Source organism: Atractosteus spatula, chromosome 4 (assembly GCF_055471065.1).
Source record: "Atractosteus spatula isolate fAtrSpa1 chromosome 4, fAtrSpa1.hap1, whole genome shotgun sequence".
NCBI classification, from domain to species: Eukaryota; Metazoa; Chordata; class Actinopteri; order Semionotiformes; family Lepisosteidae; genus Atractosteus; species Atractosteus spatula.
In genome coordinates, this window is record NC_142709.1 from 61,536,688 (window position 1) to 61,556,751 (window position 20,064).

Sequence of the window (20,064 nt, forward strand, 5' to 3'; positions counted from 1 at the left end):
GTTTTGTACCAGTTCCCAGGAAGCTGGACATCCCCCAGACCAATGTCGACCTTAACCGCTTTTACCGCAGGATCCCACACCTGAAGAAGGCTCCACGGCCGAAACGTTGTGTTCTCTTTCTTCTTTTTTTCAGCATGGAATAAACCTATTACTTGTTCCTTTGTACTACATACTGTACATATTGTTAACATGCAGCAAAATGTGATTATAAATACTTTTCCATAATGATAAATGCATTTTTAGCACAGTAAAATAAATGTCCTTCTTTATTTTGGAGAAAACCACGTTCAAATTAAGGGATCTAACCAGGCTTCGCTCTTGGTTAGATCCCTTAATCTGTTTCAGAAGGGAGGTTCACAGCTAGAGTGGAGGAATCCTACTATCCCACAATGCATTTCCTCGCCAGATTTAGTCATTATTGTTGACGTCATATAGGCGCTCTGGGCACAAATTGCACTATCTGTGGGAGGGAGGTCGCTGGTGGTGTTGTGTAGGTATTGAAAATTCTGATACATTTATATTAGGAATTAGGAGTTACTTTTTTATTTCATCGTAAAACATGTGTATGCTCCTGATATCAGGTAAGATGTAGTACGATTTGGTTTTCTAAAAAAATATTTGTGTGTGAAAGTGGGGGATGTATGGTGTGAAGACGCAGTGTTGGGCGCTAATGTTTGTTTTTTTTTCTTTCCCAAGCATAGATGATAATACTTGAATGTTTAATTAATATCCTTAACAATGTTTATATAGATCTAGTTCTCTTTGCACCACAAGATTCGGTGCTGTTTTTAAGCCTTCCTGTAATAAGCACTATCTTTACAGTTTTCTCTAATAAGTCCATTGGATCCTTGGTGTTTAAATCTTGGTTACGACAGGAGAATACTAACCGAATTGTAAGTGAAGCGATAGAAATTGGTTGTGGGGGCTTAACGTTGCATTGAAAGGGAGACTGTCTCCTACGCTGTTGTGGTTAAAAAGATATCAAGAACACGTACACAGGCGCCCTCGGTGCCACCGGCTGCGCACACGGAAGGCGTCTGTGACAGCGGAGACAGCAATCGCCTCCGTCTGCAGCAGGGCTCCGCTTCATCCTGACCGTCACAGCTATGGCTGTCAAATACGCAGCGTCTGAGCAATCCCCGATAAATGCTTCGCAACGTACAGCCAGACATGCATATTCGCCCGGAGTCTTTATATTAATGCTGCTCCTCGTTCGCACTCCTGCACTTTCGTGCGCGTGTTCCAATACCTCTTTGAACCATACCTTCTGTTTATTAAATTGTGCCGACTTGAGTGCTTGATCAGGTCCCGGGACACGTTTTGGGTGTACCTGCAACACCGTACAGGAGGTGGTAGTTAACGTTCTGACTTATTGTGCCTTGCATTGTGAGTAGAACCGGTCATGTCAAAGAAATCGAATTGCAGCAATTCTCCCACTAACCTCAAGGGCTTGAAAGTAATGATGGACCAACTCAATTCGAGGTTTGGAGGCAATGCTGGCTTTTGTGCTAGGCTGTTGTTTCCCATTCACGTGTTAACACGAGTGTTCATTAAAGGGTTATGAGAGATTCTGGGCCCTTTTGCTTAAGGTTGAAGTGGAAAATGAGGAGGCTGACGTTTCTGTTTGATTCGATGCATGAGTTACTTATAGCATAATTGATTGTAAATAAACTGAACATTTATTGTGAAGTGAAAAACCCGGAGCAATACAATTAAAATCATATTAAGATCCCCTTTTAATGTTGATTTTTTTTAAAAGATCTTCTGTATTCATGGTCAATCAATATTTCTTATACTGCTTAATACATGATTCATATCTGAAAAAATGGTATGTTACAAATTTTTAAATGTTGCTAAACTTTTAGCATTAAAAACATTACATTTTGCATTAAAAACATCAGTTCTTGGGTAGTAAAATCAAAAAAGTTTGGACGTTAATCTGTATAACATGATCAACTGTAACAGGTACAATTACAGGGTGTCTTTTTCAGTGATTATAAGAGACAATTGAAAGTACAAGTAGAAGATGAATGCACAAGCCACTAAAAAAAGATATCTTTTAATTAAGGCTGAACTTCTAGGGTCTTTATACTAAAACCTAGCCGTAAAGGTATGAGAGTACCTGGACATAACAGTCTTACACTGAGTGCGAGTAAAAGTCTTTGCTCATGCTTTGTATGTGTAATTTACCATATTCCATATTGTTCTTTTCTGTTCTATTTAACATTACCAGGTTCTTGAGGGCCCTGGTCCAGCAGTTGGTGTAGAAATCGCAAGGTCAGCCACATTAGACAAGTTTTCCAAGTCTTATCAACTCCATTCGTTCAATTCAGAACAGCTCTGTCCATAACATGGCTATTTAAGGCTCAAAAGGCTTTTTGAATAATATCCATATTTTGTTGCTGTTTTGAAACGTTTGTGCAGTATATCCATGGGGATTTGTTCATCGTTCATCATGTTCATCGCATGTGGGTGTGAATATTTAAAATAGAAGTACACAGTTTCTGTTCTTGTGGACTGCAGACCGTGAGGTTTTAAAAAGCTCTTTGAATGATCAGCAGCTGATTTAGTAGTTGGGACAATTGTTTGATATACCCAGATAACATAATTGCATGCTTTAGATAACACAATTAAACCAGGAAAACAAACGTTGGTATATTTCTCCTTTTAAAAGGGTTTGACTTGTTTTCATTTTGGGTAAAATATAATTGTCTTAGTTTTTGCTTTGGGGAGGGGTTAATGATATATTTAATAAAAACACTAACATTATGTAGAACCGTTTCAATAAGATTTACAGCAATTCAACATGAATAAATCAGAAGAAACAACTTTTTTCATTAAATGAATGCTTAGACGACGTTAACATTTCTGATCTTATCTCCACTTCACATCCCTATTACTAAATATTATGTTTATTTTGAATCATGATTCAGTGCTGACACTGAAGTGCCACCTACCCCTCTCCTTAGGCAGACTCAAATGTTTGAGTTCCAAAGACACGGTGCCTCCGGATTTATTCATACTGTATACTTATGTTGCAATAAAACATAACGTAAACAAAAGGTTTACTGATAGATGTATCCCGTTGAAAATTAATTAAAAAATCTGTGTTCTTTATAGCATTGCACAGATCAATGTCGCATTTGTCGCAAATTAAGTCAGGAAAACACAGCTGTGTCCACATGTATTTTCACCCCTGTAGTTTGCGTTATGTAAACCTCCTCTAGCAGGGATTACACAAACGAGACATACTGGCACAAGCGGGGGTTTTGACTGTTCCTCCCAGAAGAATTGCTCTAGGTCCTTCAAACTCTTTGGCTTCCATTTGTGAACTGCCTTCTCCAGTTCAAGCCAAAAAAACGTCTGATTGGATTGAAGTCTGGAGATTGAGGTGGCAAGTCAAGAACATTATTTCATGTGTGTTTAACCATTTTTTGTCAATTGGGACTGTGTGCTTTGGATCAATGTCATGCTGCAATGTCTGTTTTCAGCCAAGTGTGTGCTTCTTAATAGAAAGAACCAGGAGTGCTGGTACTTTATGTGTTTGAGTTCTATTTCCTATATGGTATCAAAGGCTTCAGGCCTGGTAGATGCAAAGCAGCCGCGAGACGTAAGACACCCCTCCAGATTTCACAAAGGGAAGAACTGTTTTGTTACCGTGAGTTTCCCCTTTTTTATGCCAAATGTGATGCTGGCGAGCTTATCCAAAAACCTCAATTTGTCTTTTGTGTGACTGTAAGACATGGTTCCGTGGAATTCGAATTGTCACCTACTGTTGCTCGTCCTAAGGAGAAAATTTCCTGTTTAAATAACTATTAAAAAGGTATGAATAAATGTGCCCCTCATGGCTTCTAGAGATCAGTATTTTAATAATAATTCCTTATACTTATATAGCACTTTTCTGGACACTCCACTTAAAGCACTTTACAGGTAATGGGGACTCCCCTCCACCACCACCAGCAATGTGCAGCCCCACCTGGATAGCAGTCAGTGGGGAGAGCAGAGTGGTGAAGGCAATTCATGGGGATTGGGGATTATTAGGAGGCCAAGACTGGCAGAGACCAATGGGAAATTTGGCCAAGACACTGGGGGTAACACCCCTACTCTTTTCGAGAGACGCCCTGAGATTTTTAATGACCACAGAGAGTCGGGACTTCGGTTTTACGTCTCATCCGAAGGACGATGCTGTTTACAGTATAGTGTCCCAGTCACTATACTGGGGTATTAGGACCCATAGTCCAGTTAGGACCACATAGACCACAGGGTGAGTCTGCTGGTGCCACTAACACCTCCTCCAGCACCAACCCCTGCTGGTGCCACTAACACCTCCTCCAGCACCAACCTTGGTGTTTCCCCAGGAGGTCTCCCATCCAGGTACTGGCCAGGCTCACACCTCCTTAGCTTCAGTGGGTTGCTAGCTGTGAGTTGCAGGGTGATATGGTTGCTGGCAATTTTTTTAAGACAAGTATGGTAATAATATTAGTAATTTAGGACTTTGCTCTGTATACTTCTATTATGAGTATAAATCATACTTTTATTAATTATTCAACCTTTAGCTCATTCTGTTATGTATTTTTGTTTGTATTCCATCAACAATATGAATACATCTATAGGGCTGTGTAAATTTGTAGATGTGAAAGGTTATACAGGAGAGTTATAGATGCAAAATTCTGTGATTTAATTACATAGTTTAGAATTTTTTGAGTGTGTGCTTTGAGACCAGAATGCATGAAAACTGGTATTTAAGATGTTGGTTTTACATTGTTTACCTTAGAATTGTATATAATTGTTTAGGGAATCAACTCAAAATGGAATATAGTGATAATAGAGTTATTAGTTCTCATGAAGTTAGTTTGGGTATTATTGTGTCTTATTTTGAAATAGTACCTATTTGTGCTCTTGAATAAATATTCTGCAAACACCGCCTTGTATTTAGATTAAAATTTGCAGTGGTTTTATAGGTATTCATTTGGATTTTTTTCTTTTCCTTGTAGTCCTCCAGGGACAATGCTGATAGGCTGCTTGGGTTATGGAAGTAACTGGAAGAAGAGCAAGGAATCGCACAGCATCTTTTACAAGTAAGGCTTGATTGAAATAATCCTTAATTATCATCCATCACACCCATAGCTAAAGTCTGTTATGTGGTAGCAGCTTTGGTTCTTTCATCCATTATTGTTTATAAAGGGTTAAGTAGTTCATAAACCTTCCCTGATGTAGAATAATTTTTCAACTGGCTTTTCTTGGCCCACTCACTCTGGTCTTCAAGAAATGTTCATCTTCTTGATACCATCTTTAATGACAACAGCCTTTTCATCTTTGCCTTGCGAGGCTTACTTGCTTCCTGGGTTTTACTATTCCAGATTCACAAACTCTCTCCACATATGGGTGCCATGCCACTCTGCTTAGTCCTTTCACCCAGTTTCTGTCCTTATTGTTTCAACACCCACCATGAGGAATCTGGTCTGTTGTTCTTCTATTCCAAAATTAGGAATACCCAGATATCGAGCAAATGACTCCTTTTCATTTTGTTTGTCTTGCTTCTTCTGTAGTCAAGCTTGCTTGTATTAATACAGCTGAGCTGCATTAAATGTGAAAGAATATCATTTCTTTTACCAGTGTGATTATCAAATATTTGGGTGGCACCCAAAAACAACAAATACAACTGTGTGTTCTCTGCCAATACAAATAAGATTTCACTGAAAATATATATTTTAAAAAATATTCTTTTTCTTATACATCCACCTGGTGTGGCGCAGCTGTTAGCATTGCTGTCTCGGACCTGGGTTCAGCTCCCAGGCTGTGTCGAGGTAGTATGTTCTCCCCATGTTTGTGTGGGTTTCCTCTGGATGCTCCAGTTTCCTCCCACAGTCCAAAGACATATACTGGTAAGATAATTGGCTTCTGGGAAAATTGGCCGTTTTGTGAGTGTATCTCTGTGTGTACCCTGTGATGGACTGGCGTCCCACCGGGAGGCGTAATGCTTCCTGAACCTGTTGCCTGCTGGGATGGGTTCTGGCTCCCCCGTGGTCCTGTATTGATTAAAGTGGTGAGAAGATTGCTGGATTTACACACCTGGTTTGAAACTACCAGTTGACTTGACATCTTGTCTCATAGAAAGATCCCCTGTTCCCACATAAGGAGAATGAGGAAGCCGTTCACTTTTTGACATAATTCAGGGTTCGTAGCGATGCGCCGTGCCCGTTGGAGATGAGGTGCAAATCTACAGGCACCTGGGAAGTCCCAAGCGTTTTTCATTTTCCCTGGCACCGAGAGAGTATTGGCCAACTAATCCCAACCCTACCCCTGCTGGAACTTAGCCATTGGTGTGTTGCCGTGCAGGTATCCTGGGCACAGTCAGCTAGCAACGTGACCGAGGTGCGGAGTTATGACGTCTTGAACGTAGAGCCCAGCCTGTACTTGGAACGAGTGCCTTCAGTGTTTAAGCCACCAGACAACCACCCCAACAAAAGCCTACATATGAGCTGTACTTTAATTTTTTAGATTACTATTATTTTAACACATCGGAGCAATCCAGTAGCTCACATTGAAGATAAGGTTGCATTCACTGCTCAGAAATGTTCATCATCCTTCTTGGGATAGTCCTAATTCTGCAATTATGAACATTATCCATGTTTGTGGTTCCTGTTTGCGCGTACAGTTGAGTGTCTCGTTTTTGCCATGGTTCAGTACTGTAGAACTAACTCTTCATACAGCTGCACCTGCAGGCAGTGCAGCTGTGGTACGCCAGTGTGCCAAGTACTACTGTACCACTGCGTACTAATTACTGTCATTTATACCCAGTGTTTTAAAACCAATTGAGCCCTTCTCAGAAAGTGCAGATAGGATAGGTAAAGATGTGCCGTAGATGACTCATGTGGAGAAGCATTAGATCTAAAGAGAAATAAGTATTTTTTCATACCATTTTTTTCTTATTTTAAAATTTCACTTCAGTTCACTTTGTTGTTGTGTCATAACGGGGCTCCTTTGCTCTGAGGTTTCCGTGGCAACGGCCCACACACAAATGCCTACACCCGCTTACAATCTTTCTAGATGTGTTTTTCAAATGAACAATGCATATATATGTGTATTTTCTTTATGCATGAGGTTTAATGAAATTTTGAGATATGCTAAACAAGTCATTTTGTCGCCTGTGATGTTCGCTTTAATATAGTTTCTCCATCACCTGGGTTTTCGTCATGCAAATACTGACGTTGGCCACTAAAAGAGGTTTAGAAGAATAGAGTGAATGTTAATAACATGATGGACAATCAATAAATGTACTTTTTTTACAAGCATTATTTTTAACCATTAACAACTGTAGTGTATTCAGTATACCTTTTTAAGAATTGCCTTGGTTTATAAGGGTGATTTGTAATTTTCTCATTTTGTAAATTGTGTTTTGTAATGTCCTGTATTTGTTTTGTTTTTTTTTAAATCTGTAACCAGGCATTCTCATCTGCAAGTCATTTCTCATTTGGTATATTGCAGTATTTAAATTTTGAATTCATTTTTCTAGTGCAGTGAACCTCATGGCTCAGTGCAGTGTCCATATGCTTCTCCTTTTACTCTTCAGAATCCTGCAGACGTCAGCTGAAGGTATTGTGCCATCAAACATTGCTGTTGTTTATGTCCCCCCCCCCCCCCCCCCACCTAGGATGGCCAAAAATCTCCCAGGTCTGTGCCACTAAGCATTACTCCAGAAATGCAGTATTTGATTATAGTGCTGCTAAAGTGGGTGGCATTAAATGTCAGTCCTCTGCTCAAACCACAGTACTTCACTGCATCCAAGTCTCTCCGCTGTGACAAATATACCACACTGCTTCCCTCCCAGTCGCTCATTGTTAATCTCTGAACTGCACTGACTTTCGCTTTATCTCTTGTAGCTATTAGATCATGTTGTGTCACAAGCCCTTAGCAATGGTTATTTAATTGCATCGATTTCTTAACCACTTGATTAAAGCAGCTTTTTACTCAGCCTGTCAGTTTTAATTGCTTGACCACAGCATGTTCCTCCCACACCCCTGCTGTCCAGCTCTGTTTTTTGTTCAGTGTTCCAGTGTTGATCGTGTGTTGATCTGCCTGTGTTTTCTTGCAGATAAGGAAGTGCTTAGAGGGTTACATTCCCCTCTAAAATGTGTCTGCAGCTCCTGTGGGCTGCAGGAGCGGTGCATGGGCCAGCGCTGCTTCTCCTCGGTGGCTGTGAGTGGGGACACCCCTGTGTTCCAGAGGGGCTGTCTGGAAGGACATGAGAAGGGCCGCATGACGTGTCAGACTCCACACTCTGCCAGTCAGGTGGTTGAGTGCTGCTCGTCGAATCTGTGCAACTTGAACGTCAGCGCTGAAATGTTGCTACCTTTGTTGCGCACAGGTATGTACTGATGTATCTCCCATCTTAGACATTCTGCTTTTGGATCCAACATTAGGATCAAAATTTGAGGTAGCAAATCCAAATCCACGACCAGTAACCGTGCTCTTTTTGTGACAAGCCACATATGTCTTTGAAAGTTCTGTGCTTTGCTTCAGTAAAGCATGCCCGAAACAAATTAGAATCGGTTAAAGGAAGGGGCAGTTGGAACGGAAAGTGATTTAAAAAAATAATTGAACTGATCCTAGCCCTAAAGACAACAGAAAAGTCAATAAATACCATACAACCAATTTTGCCCGCAGATAGTTGTAGTCTGATTAATGGACTCTTGACTAATGGCTTTTCGGAAGAATTCCACAGTTGCTTCTCAGCTCTGCTCTTAGTGCAGGATGAGTAAAAACTAAGAGATGAAGTGCAGCTCTGTCTGTGTGAGGACAGGGCAATGTCTTTCAGGTTGTGCAACAACCTTATTGTTTCCTGGTTCCTCTTAGTGCCAGAGGGGGAGCCAATCCAGTACGGCGTGGACGTGCTGATCATATTTGTGGTTGGCCCGTTCGTGGTGCTGCTCCTTCTCTCTCTGTTGGCCGTGCTGGTGTGCCGGCGGCTGCACCACAGCCGGCTCCAGAGGCTCCACGAGCTGGATGCAGAGCAGGGCGCCATTGATGGGCTGATTGCCTCTAACGTGGGTGACAGCACGTTAGCGGTAAGCTGTGCTTTCGTCCTTCGCATTGCTTCTTGGGTGCAAACGCGGATGAAGTGAAGCCCAAACTATTTCGCTGTTTTGCTCAGGCTGTGCAAAAGATCAAGGCGGATCCATGTACCTGAGAAACGTGTGAATATACAAGCAAGGCCTGTAGTCTTTTCTGCAGAAAGGCATTAACTCCAACATTCTTAAGAAAGAAAGAAGTACCAACGATCTGCTGCCTTTTTTGGCTGTGTGTGTATTTCTGAGGCAGGTATGGAGCCGAGTGAGGAGTCTCCTCAGCAGTGTTCGTGTTTCTCTCTGCCCCTGCAGGATTTGCTGGATCACTCATGCACATCGGGCAGTGGTTCTGGTTTGCCGTTCCTGGTACAGAGAACGGTGGCTCGACAGATAACACTGGTGGAATGTGTTGGTGGGTTAACGATCTATAATGCATTTCTGCCTGTGTGACCAGCACCAAAAACGTGCATGAATTAAAAGTTTGTGCTTAAGAGCTGGATGAAATTTAAAGCTTTTTTTCTCCCCATCATACAAGATAAAGGCACCCTTAAATTCCTAGTAATTGCTTGTGTCCTTCCCTTGTTAAATCATAATCACAATTATTTTGTATATTATCTCTTATTAATAACGTTTAATCTTGTGTGTCAATGGAGTTCAGCCTTTTATAGATGAACTCAATTTAAAATATGCTGTAATACTAATTGCCTAAGATCAGCTGGAAATGATTGAGGGAACGTCCTACTTTTAAATCTCACTTATGAGGGCATGTATTATAACAGCTTTGTTACTTAATTCCAGGTTAAACTGTATGTATGTGAAAATCATAATCTACCTCTTTGTTCAGAATTTCGGGTGAAATTACATTAATCTTAATTTCAATATTTAGTTCCTATTTGGTTTGAAATAAGTATGCACTAATGAAATAAGTTCTTTAAGCAGTGTTTTATGATGTGCCATGATATTTATTATATCACTTTTATCTTTCTGCATGATTCTTAATGTCTCTACTGAGACTTTGCTATTCTCAAAGCAGTTTCCCAGCACATAGCAAATTGCCATTGTGTGGTGCTCTGTTGTTCAGTTCTGAAGCTCATAAAGTGAATCTAACATTTTTAAAGTAACATGGCTGACTTTGTTAATAGTTCTTTCAGTAGCAACTTTGGTCTTGCCATTTTTTATAAATAAACTGTAGAAACAATAAAATACAAAAGAATAATTAATCAAGCAGGAAAAGTCATGTGAACTACTTTTTGACTTGAAAATTGAAATGACAGTGTGGGGATATATAGCATTTCTGTTGTGCAGCCATTACAAATATAGACTTTTTAATGATATCCTGCATTAATGTAGCTCTAGAATGTTTTGAACTGAAAGCCCCTTTCACTCAATTTACACTATCCCAACTGGGACACAATTTATCCACTGCTTAAGTGCTGCACCTTCCTGGGGTGATGTGCAGCAGCAAATAAATGAGCACAACCCCTTTACGGATTAGTTAGCAGGAAAAATGAGAAATTAAGGAGGAGATTTGGGAAGGCCAGACTGTGTGAGGCTAAAGTGAAATTTAGCCAGGTGACTGGAGATCAGACGACAAGTTCGTAACGCTTGACTTTGGTTGGTCATATTTCTCTCCTTTGCTTTTTGGCGGCCCAGCTCCTTGAATATTTTCTCCTTCTAGGCAAGGGGCGTTATGGAGAGGTTTGGCGAGGACAGTGGCAGGGCGAGAACGTGGCAGTGAAAATCTTCTCTTCCAGAGATGAGAAATCTTGGTTTCGGGAAACCGAGATCTACAACACAGTTCTTTTGAGACATGAAAACATACTAGGTATGTCTAATCAGGAGCCCAAATGTGAGGATATTGTTTTGGCTTTCTATAAAGCTGCTTGTGTGGGAGTGGGGAAGTGAATGCATTCAAGCTGGTCACTTCTTTTTCTTCACTGATGTATTAAAGGGAAATCCACACCATAGTGAAAGAAATTGAAGTATCCTATGAAAAAATACTTGATGTAAAAGCTTAAATCTATTATTGTTTTAATTAATTTAATTAATATTATTGGTTATTTTTACTTTGTAAGTGAATAATAATATAATTATTATTTTAACAGGAGTCCAGTATTGGGAAGGCCACCAAAATGTAATATGTTCTTTTTCTTACCATTCTGCATTTCTTTTTTAAGAGAATAATGATGGAATGGTTATTCCTTTTCTATTTGAGCAGTTTGCCTGACATTCCCCTGCTTTCTGGCCCTACACTTTTTCTTTTAGAATTGAGCAAAACTGATTGGTACTAAGTGAACCAGACTAACCCGATTTTATTAACCTGTCCTACGGGAATGGAGAGTTAAACACCACAGCACTCTTTAGGATCGGCTTTTGGTTGGATTCACAAATCGATTTTAATGCTTCTGACCTTGGTTAAAGGGTTAAAGGTACCCTGCTGTTAATCGTCCTGAAGACTTCTGAGACTATGAGTATTGATGCTGAAATTTGATCAAGTTTCCATTATTTGGCGTCAGACTGAATAGGCATGCCTGTCTGTACTGCAGACCTCAGATTGTGCTCATTATTATTTCATTGGCAGAAGAGTGCAGAATCTGAAACTTTTTTTCTTCTTCCTCCTGCAGGATTCATGGCATCAGACATGACGTCGAGGAACTCGAGCACGCAGCTGTGGCTCATCACGCACTACCACGAGAATGGCTCGCTGTACGACTACCTTCAGCGTGTTGCTGTGGAGACGGTGGACGGGCTGCTCATGGCCACCTCCATGGTGAGCGGCCTGGTGCATCTGCACACCGAGATCTTCGGCACAGAGGGCAAGCCGGCCATTGCTCACCGTGACCTCAAGAGCAAGAACATCCTGGTGAAGAAGGACCTGCGCTGCTGTATCGCAGACTTGGGTGAGCCACGCCGAGTCTGCCTCGGGCTGCTGTGGGACACCTAATGCTACTCTGCCTCCATCATCATGGAGGGCGGAGCGGTGGCTCTGTGGCTAAGGATCTGCGCCTGTGGCTGGAAGGTTGCCGGTTCAAATCTGGCAGCCGGCAGAGGAATCCTACTCCTCCTGAGCAAGGCCCTTAACCCCAACTGCTCCAGGGGCGCCGTACAATGGGTGACCCTACGTCCTGACCCCAGGCTGCTCTCTCCCTGTCTGTGTGTCTCATGGAGAGCAAGTTGGGGTATGCGAAAAGACAAATTCCTATTGCAAGATATTGTATAGGGCTAATAAAGTGATCTTAGCAGGATATACAAAAATACAAGTGCCCCCACCTTGCTCACTTTCCATCTTTGATCGATATGATTTTCTTGGTTAAATTTAAAATGAGATGCTTGCAGTTAAGCCGAGGCAGTGTTTGGTTGTGGAGAAGGTTAAAATGATTTGTCAATTCCCTGCCAAAAAAAAATCTGGTTGGAAAATAGTGAAGCACAGGAACTTCATCACCATTATCCGCAAATTCAAGCCCTGAAAAGGACTGTAATGATTGAGGTGTTTAATTTTTAATACTGTGTGGCAGTGTGTATGTTATTAATGTGCCACCAGTAATAGATAATATTATCTATAGATAATAGATAAGATAATAATAGATACGTCTATTAACTTTTTTAATAGACTAGAGGGGTGGAAAAGTGTCAGGGAAGGATCTGTACAGAAAGTTCAGTTTCTCTATTTGAATTTCATTTGGGCCTTCACTACAGTATCTTTTCTCTGAGATCTCTGAGTAGTTGACTGTGGCCTTTTTTCTGTTTGAAAAGGGCTGGCAGTGACGCACTCTCAGACTGACAATCAGCTGGATATAGGCAATAACCCAAAAGTGGGTACAAAGAGGTACATGGCCCCTGAGGTTCTGGATGAGTCCATCCAGACTGACTGCTTTGATGCGTACAAGCGTGTTGACATCTGGGCCTTTGGATTGGTACTTTGGGAGATTGCCCGGAGGACTTACAGCAATGGTAAGATACTCAAATACTATCCATCATGTTTCGAGTTTTAAACAGAGCAGCTTTGCAGAGAACCTTTTTTAGCTACCAGACCTTTTCCTGAAGTGGTTACAGTGTTGAAAGGTAGTGTTAGGTATTCCTATTTGTCTTTTTGGATAATTTTGAATGTTCTTCTGTTATTGCCATTGATTAAGTTGCTGTAGAAGTTAATTATTTAGTTGCGAGGCAAAAATAAAGTTGTGAAACTAATGATCTGGACAGCATTTTTATGTGTTTATAAAGTGATTCAAAATTCAAATGGGATAGAAATAATTTTCTTTGTTATAGATATCATATTAGTGGGGAAAAAAATAAAAAATAGCTACACATCATGACAAAAATGGGAAAATTGTCTGCTTCTCTGAGATGATATTTAGATCAGTTCAATAGTTTTAAATTTGTCTGATCTTGTGTTCCAGGTATTGTTGAGGAATACAAGCCACCCTTTTATGATCTTGTGCCAAATGACCCCAGCTTTGAGGACATGCGCAAAGTTGTATGTGTAGAGCATCAAAGGCCCTTCATTCCTAATAGATGGTTCTCTGATCCAGTGAGTATGAGCGCTTCGACTTGTTTCATCAGGTTTTAGTCCTGGGTTAAACGGCTGGGGTGCCGAGATTAGGTTTGAAGTGGCTAATTTCTAAGATTTTTATACTGCAACACAAACACGACGGAGGCCAAGTCACTTTCTGTAGTGCTGAACCTTTTGCACGACTCTTTCCCCCCCAGACCCTGTCGGCACTGGCAAAGCTAATGAAGGAGTGCTGGTATCAGAACCCCTCGGCAAGGCTCACAGCTCTGCGCATCAAAAAGACTCTGGACAAAATCCACAGCTCCCTGGAGAAGGGCAAAGCGGACTGCTGAAAGGGAGGCCCTGTGTGACAGGCCGACGGTCCTTCCAGGCAGGACATAGCTTGTATCAAGGAAACCCAGGGTGGCAGGGTGTCGCCCACAACTGACACGCATCTAAACACTAAACGCTTTGAAGAAGAGTCAAAAAGGGCAGTTTTATTTCTTGGTATAGTCAACTTTTTGTTCTGCTATTCATTTTATTAGTCACAGGTACGTTAACTCTGGCTTGTCCCAACCAACAAGGCGCATGTGCGTTATTCAACAAAGCAAGTGTCCCTAGGCAAGGGAGGGCAGCTGTTGATGTTTGTGTAAAAGCACCCTGCAGGCACCCAAACTCCCTTAGACCCAGGGATCTGATGCAGAAAAAGTGACATCATGGTATTGAGTTCTGCAGCTCCTTAGAAACATTTTTGAAAGTCCTAAATCGGTGGAGTCTGGGTGTTATGTCGTCTGCATGTATTGTCGAAGTAGCCTGTAAAGATACAGGTCTATTTAGAACATTGATTACTCTCACTATGGAGCCATCTGATGGAGACTGTTATGGTTGCACTTTTAAAGGAGGGGTGCCCAAAATGTTTGGTTATCAGTCATGGAGTAACACTTGATGGAGGAGCAGGACTGAGGGGTGTATCATTTAATAATATACTTAGGCTTGCTGCTATTTGATTTTTAAATTCATAAACACTGAATTTTAGACAAATGCTGTTTCAAAATACAGTAGGGTCTTGACATTCCCGAGGATTTGGCAGAGAATACATACATGTATATATGCAAATATATATACTACTGTATATATGTTTTAAAAGACATAAGTAACCCTTATGTCCTTTACGTGAAAGTTAAAATACTAATGCATTGGTTTTAAGGTAATTTAAATAACATTGATCGACTAAAAAAAAAAAACACAGTAGTAATCACAAACATATAGTAACTGAAATAAATTACATGAATTACTCTTCCTCTCTCTGCCTTCGTCATTAGCACACCCCACTGTAATGAAACGGGCAATAAAATTGTAGGCTCTCTGACAAAGTTGTCTCCAGCCTGTCATTCCCCACAACACCACCACAGAACCAGGAGTCTTCGTTACAGTGAAAGACCACTGTGAAAGACCAACGGACGCTGGGTGGTGGGTACTTGGGCAGGGGACAGGTGGTGCTCATGCACTGACCAGATTCGTCTCCTGATCCTAATCTGTTGAGCAATTCATTGGAAATGTGCGGTTACCAGCCTTCAGCTGGGCTACACCCCGCACTGATCTTCTTTTCATCCAAGATCCTATCAGCTAGACCGAACTGCAAATAAGTAGAAGTTAAATTTGCAAATGTAATTTAACACTGAAAAATGCTGGTAAAACCACGTAATATATATTAATTCCACCCTCAAAAAATAGAGAATTATTCCGTTTATTTTTTTATTATTTATAATGTTTGTTTTGTTTGTCTTCTACACTGAAAGACTTCGTCTTGCTGTCCTGACGGTTTGTTTAGTGACATGGTGCTGCAGTGCTTTCAAAGTGCCCTGAAACGAGTTGAAGAATATGTAGGTGGAGACAGCTCTTGGGCTCAGACTCCTGTTAGACAAATTGTAATGGCCATGTTGTGAAACAATGTTCAGGTCATGAAGGTGTTTCACTAATGGTTGCATACAACGCTTGACCTTTTGTTTAACAAAGCAGGCTGAAAAAATGTTTAAAAAAAAACTAGTGACGGAGTACTAAAGCTAGTCAAGATGGCAACCACTTGCTGTTCCTTGTGGGGGGAAAAAAAAAAACTCTGGGCATCAGAGATGCCAGATAAAGATTGTCATTGAATGTAAATTTAATTCTCACAGTATAAGACAGCCAGGAAGTTAACTGCAGGTTAAGCTGCTAAATTCAAGTCCCTCGTCATCCATAAGATGCACCTGCGGCAACCTTGTTTTTAATTTCTGAGCAAGGTCTTCCATCAGTGTGGAGACGTGTTTTGACAAGATGCAGTTGTGCAAAGCAGAAATCATCACACTTGACACACCTGCTTACTTCTGCCATGCTCTTGTCCCATACTGCCTTCTGTTGTCTCGGGCTGTACTGGGACTGAAGGAGAAGCAGGAAGCTGTGAATTAACCAGGAATTTATTTCAAGATGCACTTGCAACAATGCAACACATTGTTATATGCCTTTTGAGAGATTTATTTTAGAGCATGAAAGTTACAAACAAAAGGAAGCCATTCAGCTCATTTAGCCTTTTTGGTTATTTGTGTCTTTGAGTCTTTGCTGTGCCCAAAATTATTTAAAATGTGCAGTATTTTAATTTGCCTTGGGTTGGGGAAAGAAAGCATAAGCTAAACGATTGGATGTTAGAATAGTCATGTTTAATTAGCTGTAGTTGATAATTAGTTTTATTGCATGTTGTGTATATTTAAAATGTAGAATGAAAGATTTCTATTAAGTAGAAATATTATTTTCCAATTATTCCAATATAGAAATGAAAAGGTTTTTTTGCCCAATTCAAGCCATTGAAATTGACCTGAATTATGAATAATTTGAAAATATCAATTTCACTTACCTGAATTGGAAAATAGTGCTCAGATAACAGCAGTTAATTCTTTAGAAATGGCTGTTCATTTGGAAGGAAACAATCAAATAGTACCAAGCCTAGATATACCACTATTGATAGGTTTTGTAGCCATTTTCTCCAAGCAGTGAAAGGTCATCTAGGAAGAGACAGGGCGCGTTCAAGTAGTAAGGCTTCTATATTCAAACATGCCAACACAGAACATACAGACATTTTTATAGGTTTCATGATATCACATACAGTATAAGAGTGAGGTACAGTATATGTTCAGCCCCACAATAATACATTTGTTTTGTACAGGTTTGGAGTGGAAAGCTACTAAGAGATAACCAGGTATACCTGTGTTTTGTGCACAGTGGCCTTGGGAGCAGCTGCAGTTGGGTAACATCCTCATTCAGAACCTTCTGGTCAGTAGTTTCACAAAAAATATGCTAGTTGAACTAGGGCAGTGTGAAATCACAGCTTATACTCGGAGACAAGAGTACACTGTAAAACACTCATTTTTAATGCTTCTTCAACCAGCAGAAAAAATACTGAGCACATTGCGCTGTGAAAACTTTAAAGCTATCCAACAAGAAGCTCAATCAACTTGTATATATTTCTGCTGTCCACTGCAACCCTCGACTGAAAGTGTATCCAAGCATCAGCATGCGTTTGTGTTATCTTGACTGTGACAATGAGTTGAACATTCTAGTGATGCCAAATGTTTCTAAGCCTTAACTTTGCTTGTAAGTAACAAACTCTTCTAATTATTGAGGAGGGAAGCAAACTAGTGCATTGCCAGAGATATACTCTATCTCCACTTCAGTTAGATTTGTTGGGCCTGAAAGAAAAGGCTGCCAAGTCACATGGGGACTGGAGCACTCCTTTTTGGACACCCCTGCTTTAGAACATGATGAATAAAAACACGCAACTTATTTTATATTATTTTGTAAGCCTTTCCCCTATCACTCTTAATTACGCAAACCTCCATAGACTTAATTGAGGTGATGTGTTGGTGTTTCACAACCTGAATGTACAAGCTGGCAAGTTTTCTTCCTTACAATATCACATCATATGCTTCATTTTTAGAAGGTATTTTTTGCTTTGGTCTAGGATGTCATTTTTTTTTTGTGTAAGTACCCTGACTGTTTTTAATTGTAAATCATAAATATTTACTGTACAACTACAATACCCACAGCATGTACCAGTCTTTATGGTGGCTATTTTAATAAGCTATGCTTTATCTTGTGTGCATTAATGCCATCATATATGTTGATGTATAGATTGGAGCTAAGCAGGCCTTCAAGTGCAATGCCATTAATTTTTCTAGTATCAGAAAAACAGCCTGAGAGACTCAATACGAAAGTGGATTTTAGCTTTTCTTTTTGTAACACTTCAAAATGTGAAATTCAGCTCCTCTGTGAGGCAGAGACTTTGTGGAGGAAACAATAGGCAGAATTTCTGTATTCATTGTTAAAATGCAAAAAATATTTAGCCCTCACATTAAAGCACTATGAGCTCCTTCGTCCTATTAAACAAAATTCTAAGAATATAAAAGTGCTGTTCATGAAGTCTGCCTCTTGCGTTATTTGGTCCCAAAACCAGGATCATTAAGGTACAGTAGGATTAAATTAATCTGTGGCAAATGCTGTTTGTTTTGCGTATGACCACATAAATTATACTATACTGTTACACACTGTATTCTACCATTGACTTGGTGGCTTCATGCACCACCTTGCTGATGGATTACTTGCAGGTACATTCAGGAGCTCATTAGGAAAAGTTTATATAATTAGTGTCCTGAATTTACATATTATGGAGCAACAAGAGTCACACTTAGTTTTCGGTTTCTGTGTGAAGAAATGTAGGTGTTAAACCTGTTCTTATGTCATTCTGATGACACATCTTGGGGCAGCTCAGGAAGTGGCTTTAGGTTAACTTTTAAGTTAATTGCCTGGAATATTTTAATGTTTTTAAAACTGTTCTTAATTCTGTCCCACTGAAAGGATTTAAGTGCAGGAGGAAGGAAAATTAAAAGTAAATAAATTGATTTTGATTCGATTTTGCTAGGTGCCTGGGCTTCCAGAAAGTAAATTTAATGGACTAGTGTTTCTTTTAAAAGACAGAGAAATCAAGAATTTGACAAAAAAAAGAAAAGAAATGGCAGCATTACAAAGCAATTGTAAGTGGATCTGATGCTGACAGAGTAGAATCTTAAGCGAAACCAAAGCTGGAGCTACTACAAAACAGGGAATTTCACTGCGGCAAAGATCTCCATTCTCCTTTTCTCTTGGAATCTGTGAAAGTGTTGATTTGTCAGAGCTACAGTCTGTCAATTAATGTTCATACACTGGGTAGGAGGTCATTTTGGCTGGTAAGGCTGTGGAGACATTATTGGGCCAATCCTTTCGAAAATGAAGCCACAACAAACATTACCACCATGGGAAATTTGGACTGAAACTTTAAATTATTTCCACAGTGCAATTGGAAAAAGACTTGTGGGGACATTGGCTAAGGTATGCATGTTCTTTATGACAATACAGCACTTCACAGCGCATGTCAGGCTGAGGCTGCCCTTGGGAGTGTGTCTTTAAAGAACTGATCCCACCTCCTGAAACCCTGATCTTCCTCTTCTTCGGATGCTGAAACGGGAGTTGCACGTTTGATTTACTAAGGAAAGACAGGGTGACCGTATCTGGATGGTTTAGAAGTTGATAAGTCACCTACTGTTCCCAAGGACTCTGTTCATTAGAATCAAAGTTGAATAAAGGTGTTCAACTCAATGTTGTAATATTCACAAATGAAAATTGTGCACATCTTCAACTTATTAGAATACTTATTGTGCTGCTTTTTCATTCTGTTTAAGGCAGCCAAGGGTATGGTAAATGGCACATTTTTGTCTACTTACTGGAAGATTGATAAAGGAGAAACTATGAAAGCAATAGTTACCGAATGTACTGTTATGGCATGTATCTTACACTAAAAGACTTGATGTGAATACTGTATAGAGAAAAAGTGTTTAACAATGCAGTTAAGCAGGCTGCTAAGGGATTATTTAATGTCAACATGGATTGCTTTGATCATTTTTTTTCAACAACGAACAATTTCAGTTGGTCAATATGAAGTTGCTTTCAAACAAAACATAAAAGGTTTTTTTTTCTTTCTCAAATATTGAGAAATTGAAATCCTCCCAGAAAACGTTGGAAGGGGAACTTATATTTTCACTGGAGCATTTCGATGTACCTGACAAGAAGGCACGTGCCTTCCTGAAATTTGTTTTGAGGTACACTTGTTCAGTTTATTTTCGTTTCTCTCTCAACTCATTACTTTCAAAATGTTTACTCAACAACCGACGGATCAGCACTACTCCAACCAGTGAGATCAAAGGGGAAAAAAGAAGAAACAGATGTTACTTGAATTTACCCACAATTAAAATTTTCATATTCTTTATTATAGTATGAAAACAGCTGCTAGGTGCCTTTCATGCCTCTGAACATAGTGGATCTAGGAAATGAAATAAGGCTGACAATTTACATTCTTTAAGATGAAACTATCGGGCTGCTTTGTTAATCAACTGTAGTGGTATTCTACAGTACTAGGAACACTTCAGAGAAAGGGTATAGTACTTT

The 20,064-nt window shown here is 40.1% G+C and overlaps 1 protein-coding gene across 4 annotated transcripts; it reads left to right on the top strand.

Moving 5' to 3' along the window:
* The first annotated feature begins 434 nt into the window (after nucleotides 1-434).
* acvr1l (activin A receptor, type 1 like) lies at nucleotides 435-18,496 on the top strand. 4 transcript variants are annotated; one of them, XM_088912449.1, is made up of 12 exons: nucleotides 435-494; nucleotides 2,234-2,277; nucleotides 4,995-5,078; nucleotides 7,517-7,596; nucleotides 8,096-8,368; nucleotides 8,857-9,068; nucleotides 9,381-9,480; nucleotides 10,747-10,893; nucleotides 11,693-11,968; nucleotides 12,822-13,019; nucleotides 13,466-13,596; nucleotides 13,776-18,496. In XM_088912449.1, exons 3-12 carry the CDS (start codon nucleotides 5,008-5,010, stop codon nucleotides 13,908-13,910), a joined length of 1,623 nt encoding a protein of 540 aa, XP_088768575.1. In that variant the 5' UTR covers nucleotides 435-494; nucleotides 2,234-2,277; nucleotides 4,995-5,007; the 3' UTR covers nucleotides 13,911-18,496. The 4 variants fall into 4 exon arrangements, with proteins under 4 accessions (XP_088768575.1, XP_088768574.1, XP_088768576.1 ...); XM_088912448.1 differs by lacking the exon at nucleotides 2,234-2,277 and having other exon boundaries at nucleotides 436-581; nucleotides 13,776-14,924; XM_088912450.1 differs by lacking the exon at nucleotides 2,234-2,277 and having other exon boundaries at nucleotides 447-490; nucleotides 13,776-14,924.
* The last annotated feature ends 1,568 nt before the right edge of the window (nucleotides 18,497-20,064 follow it).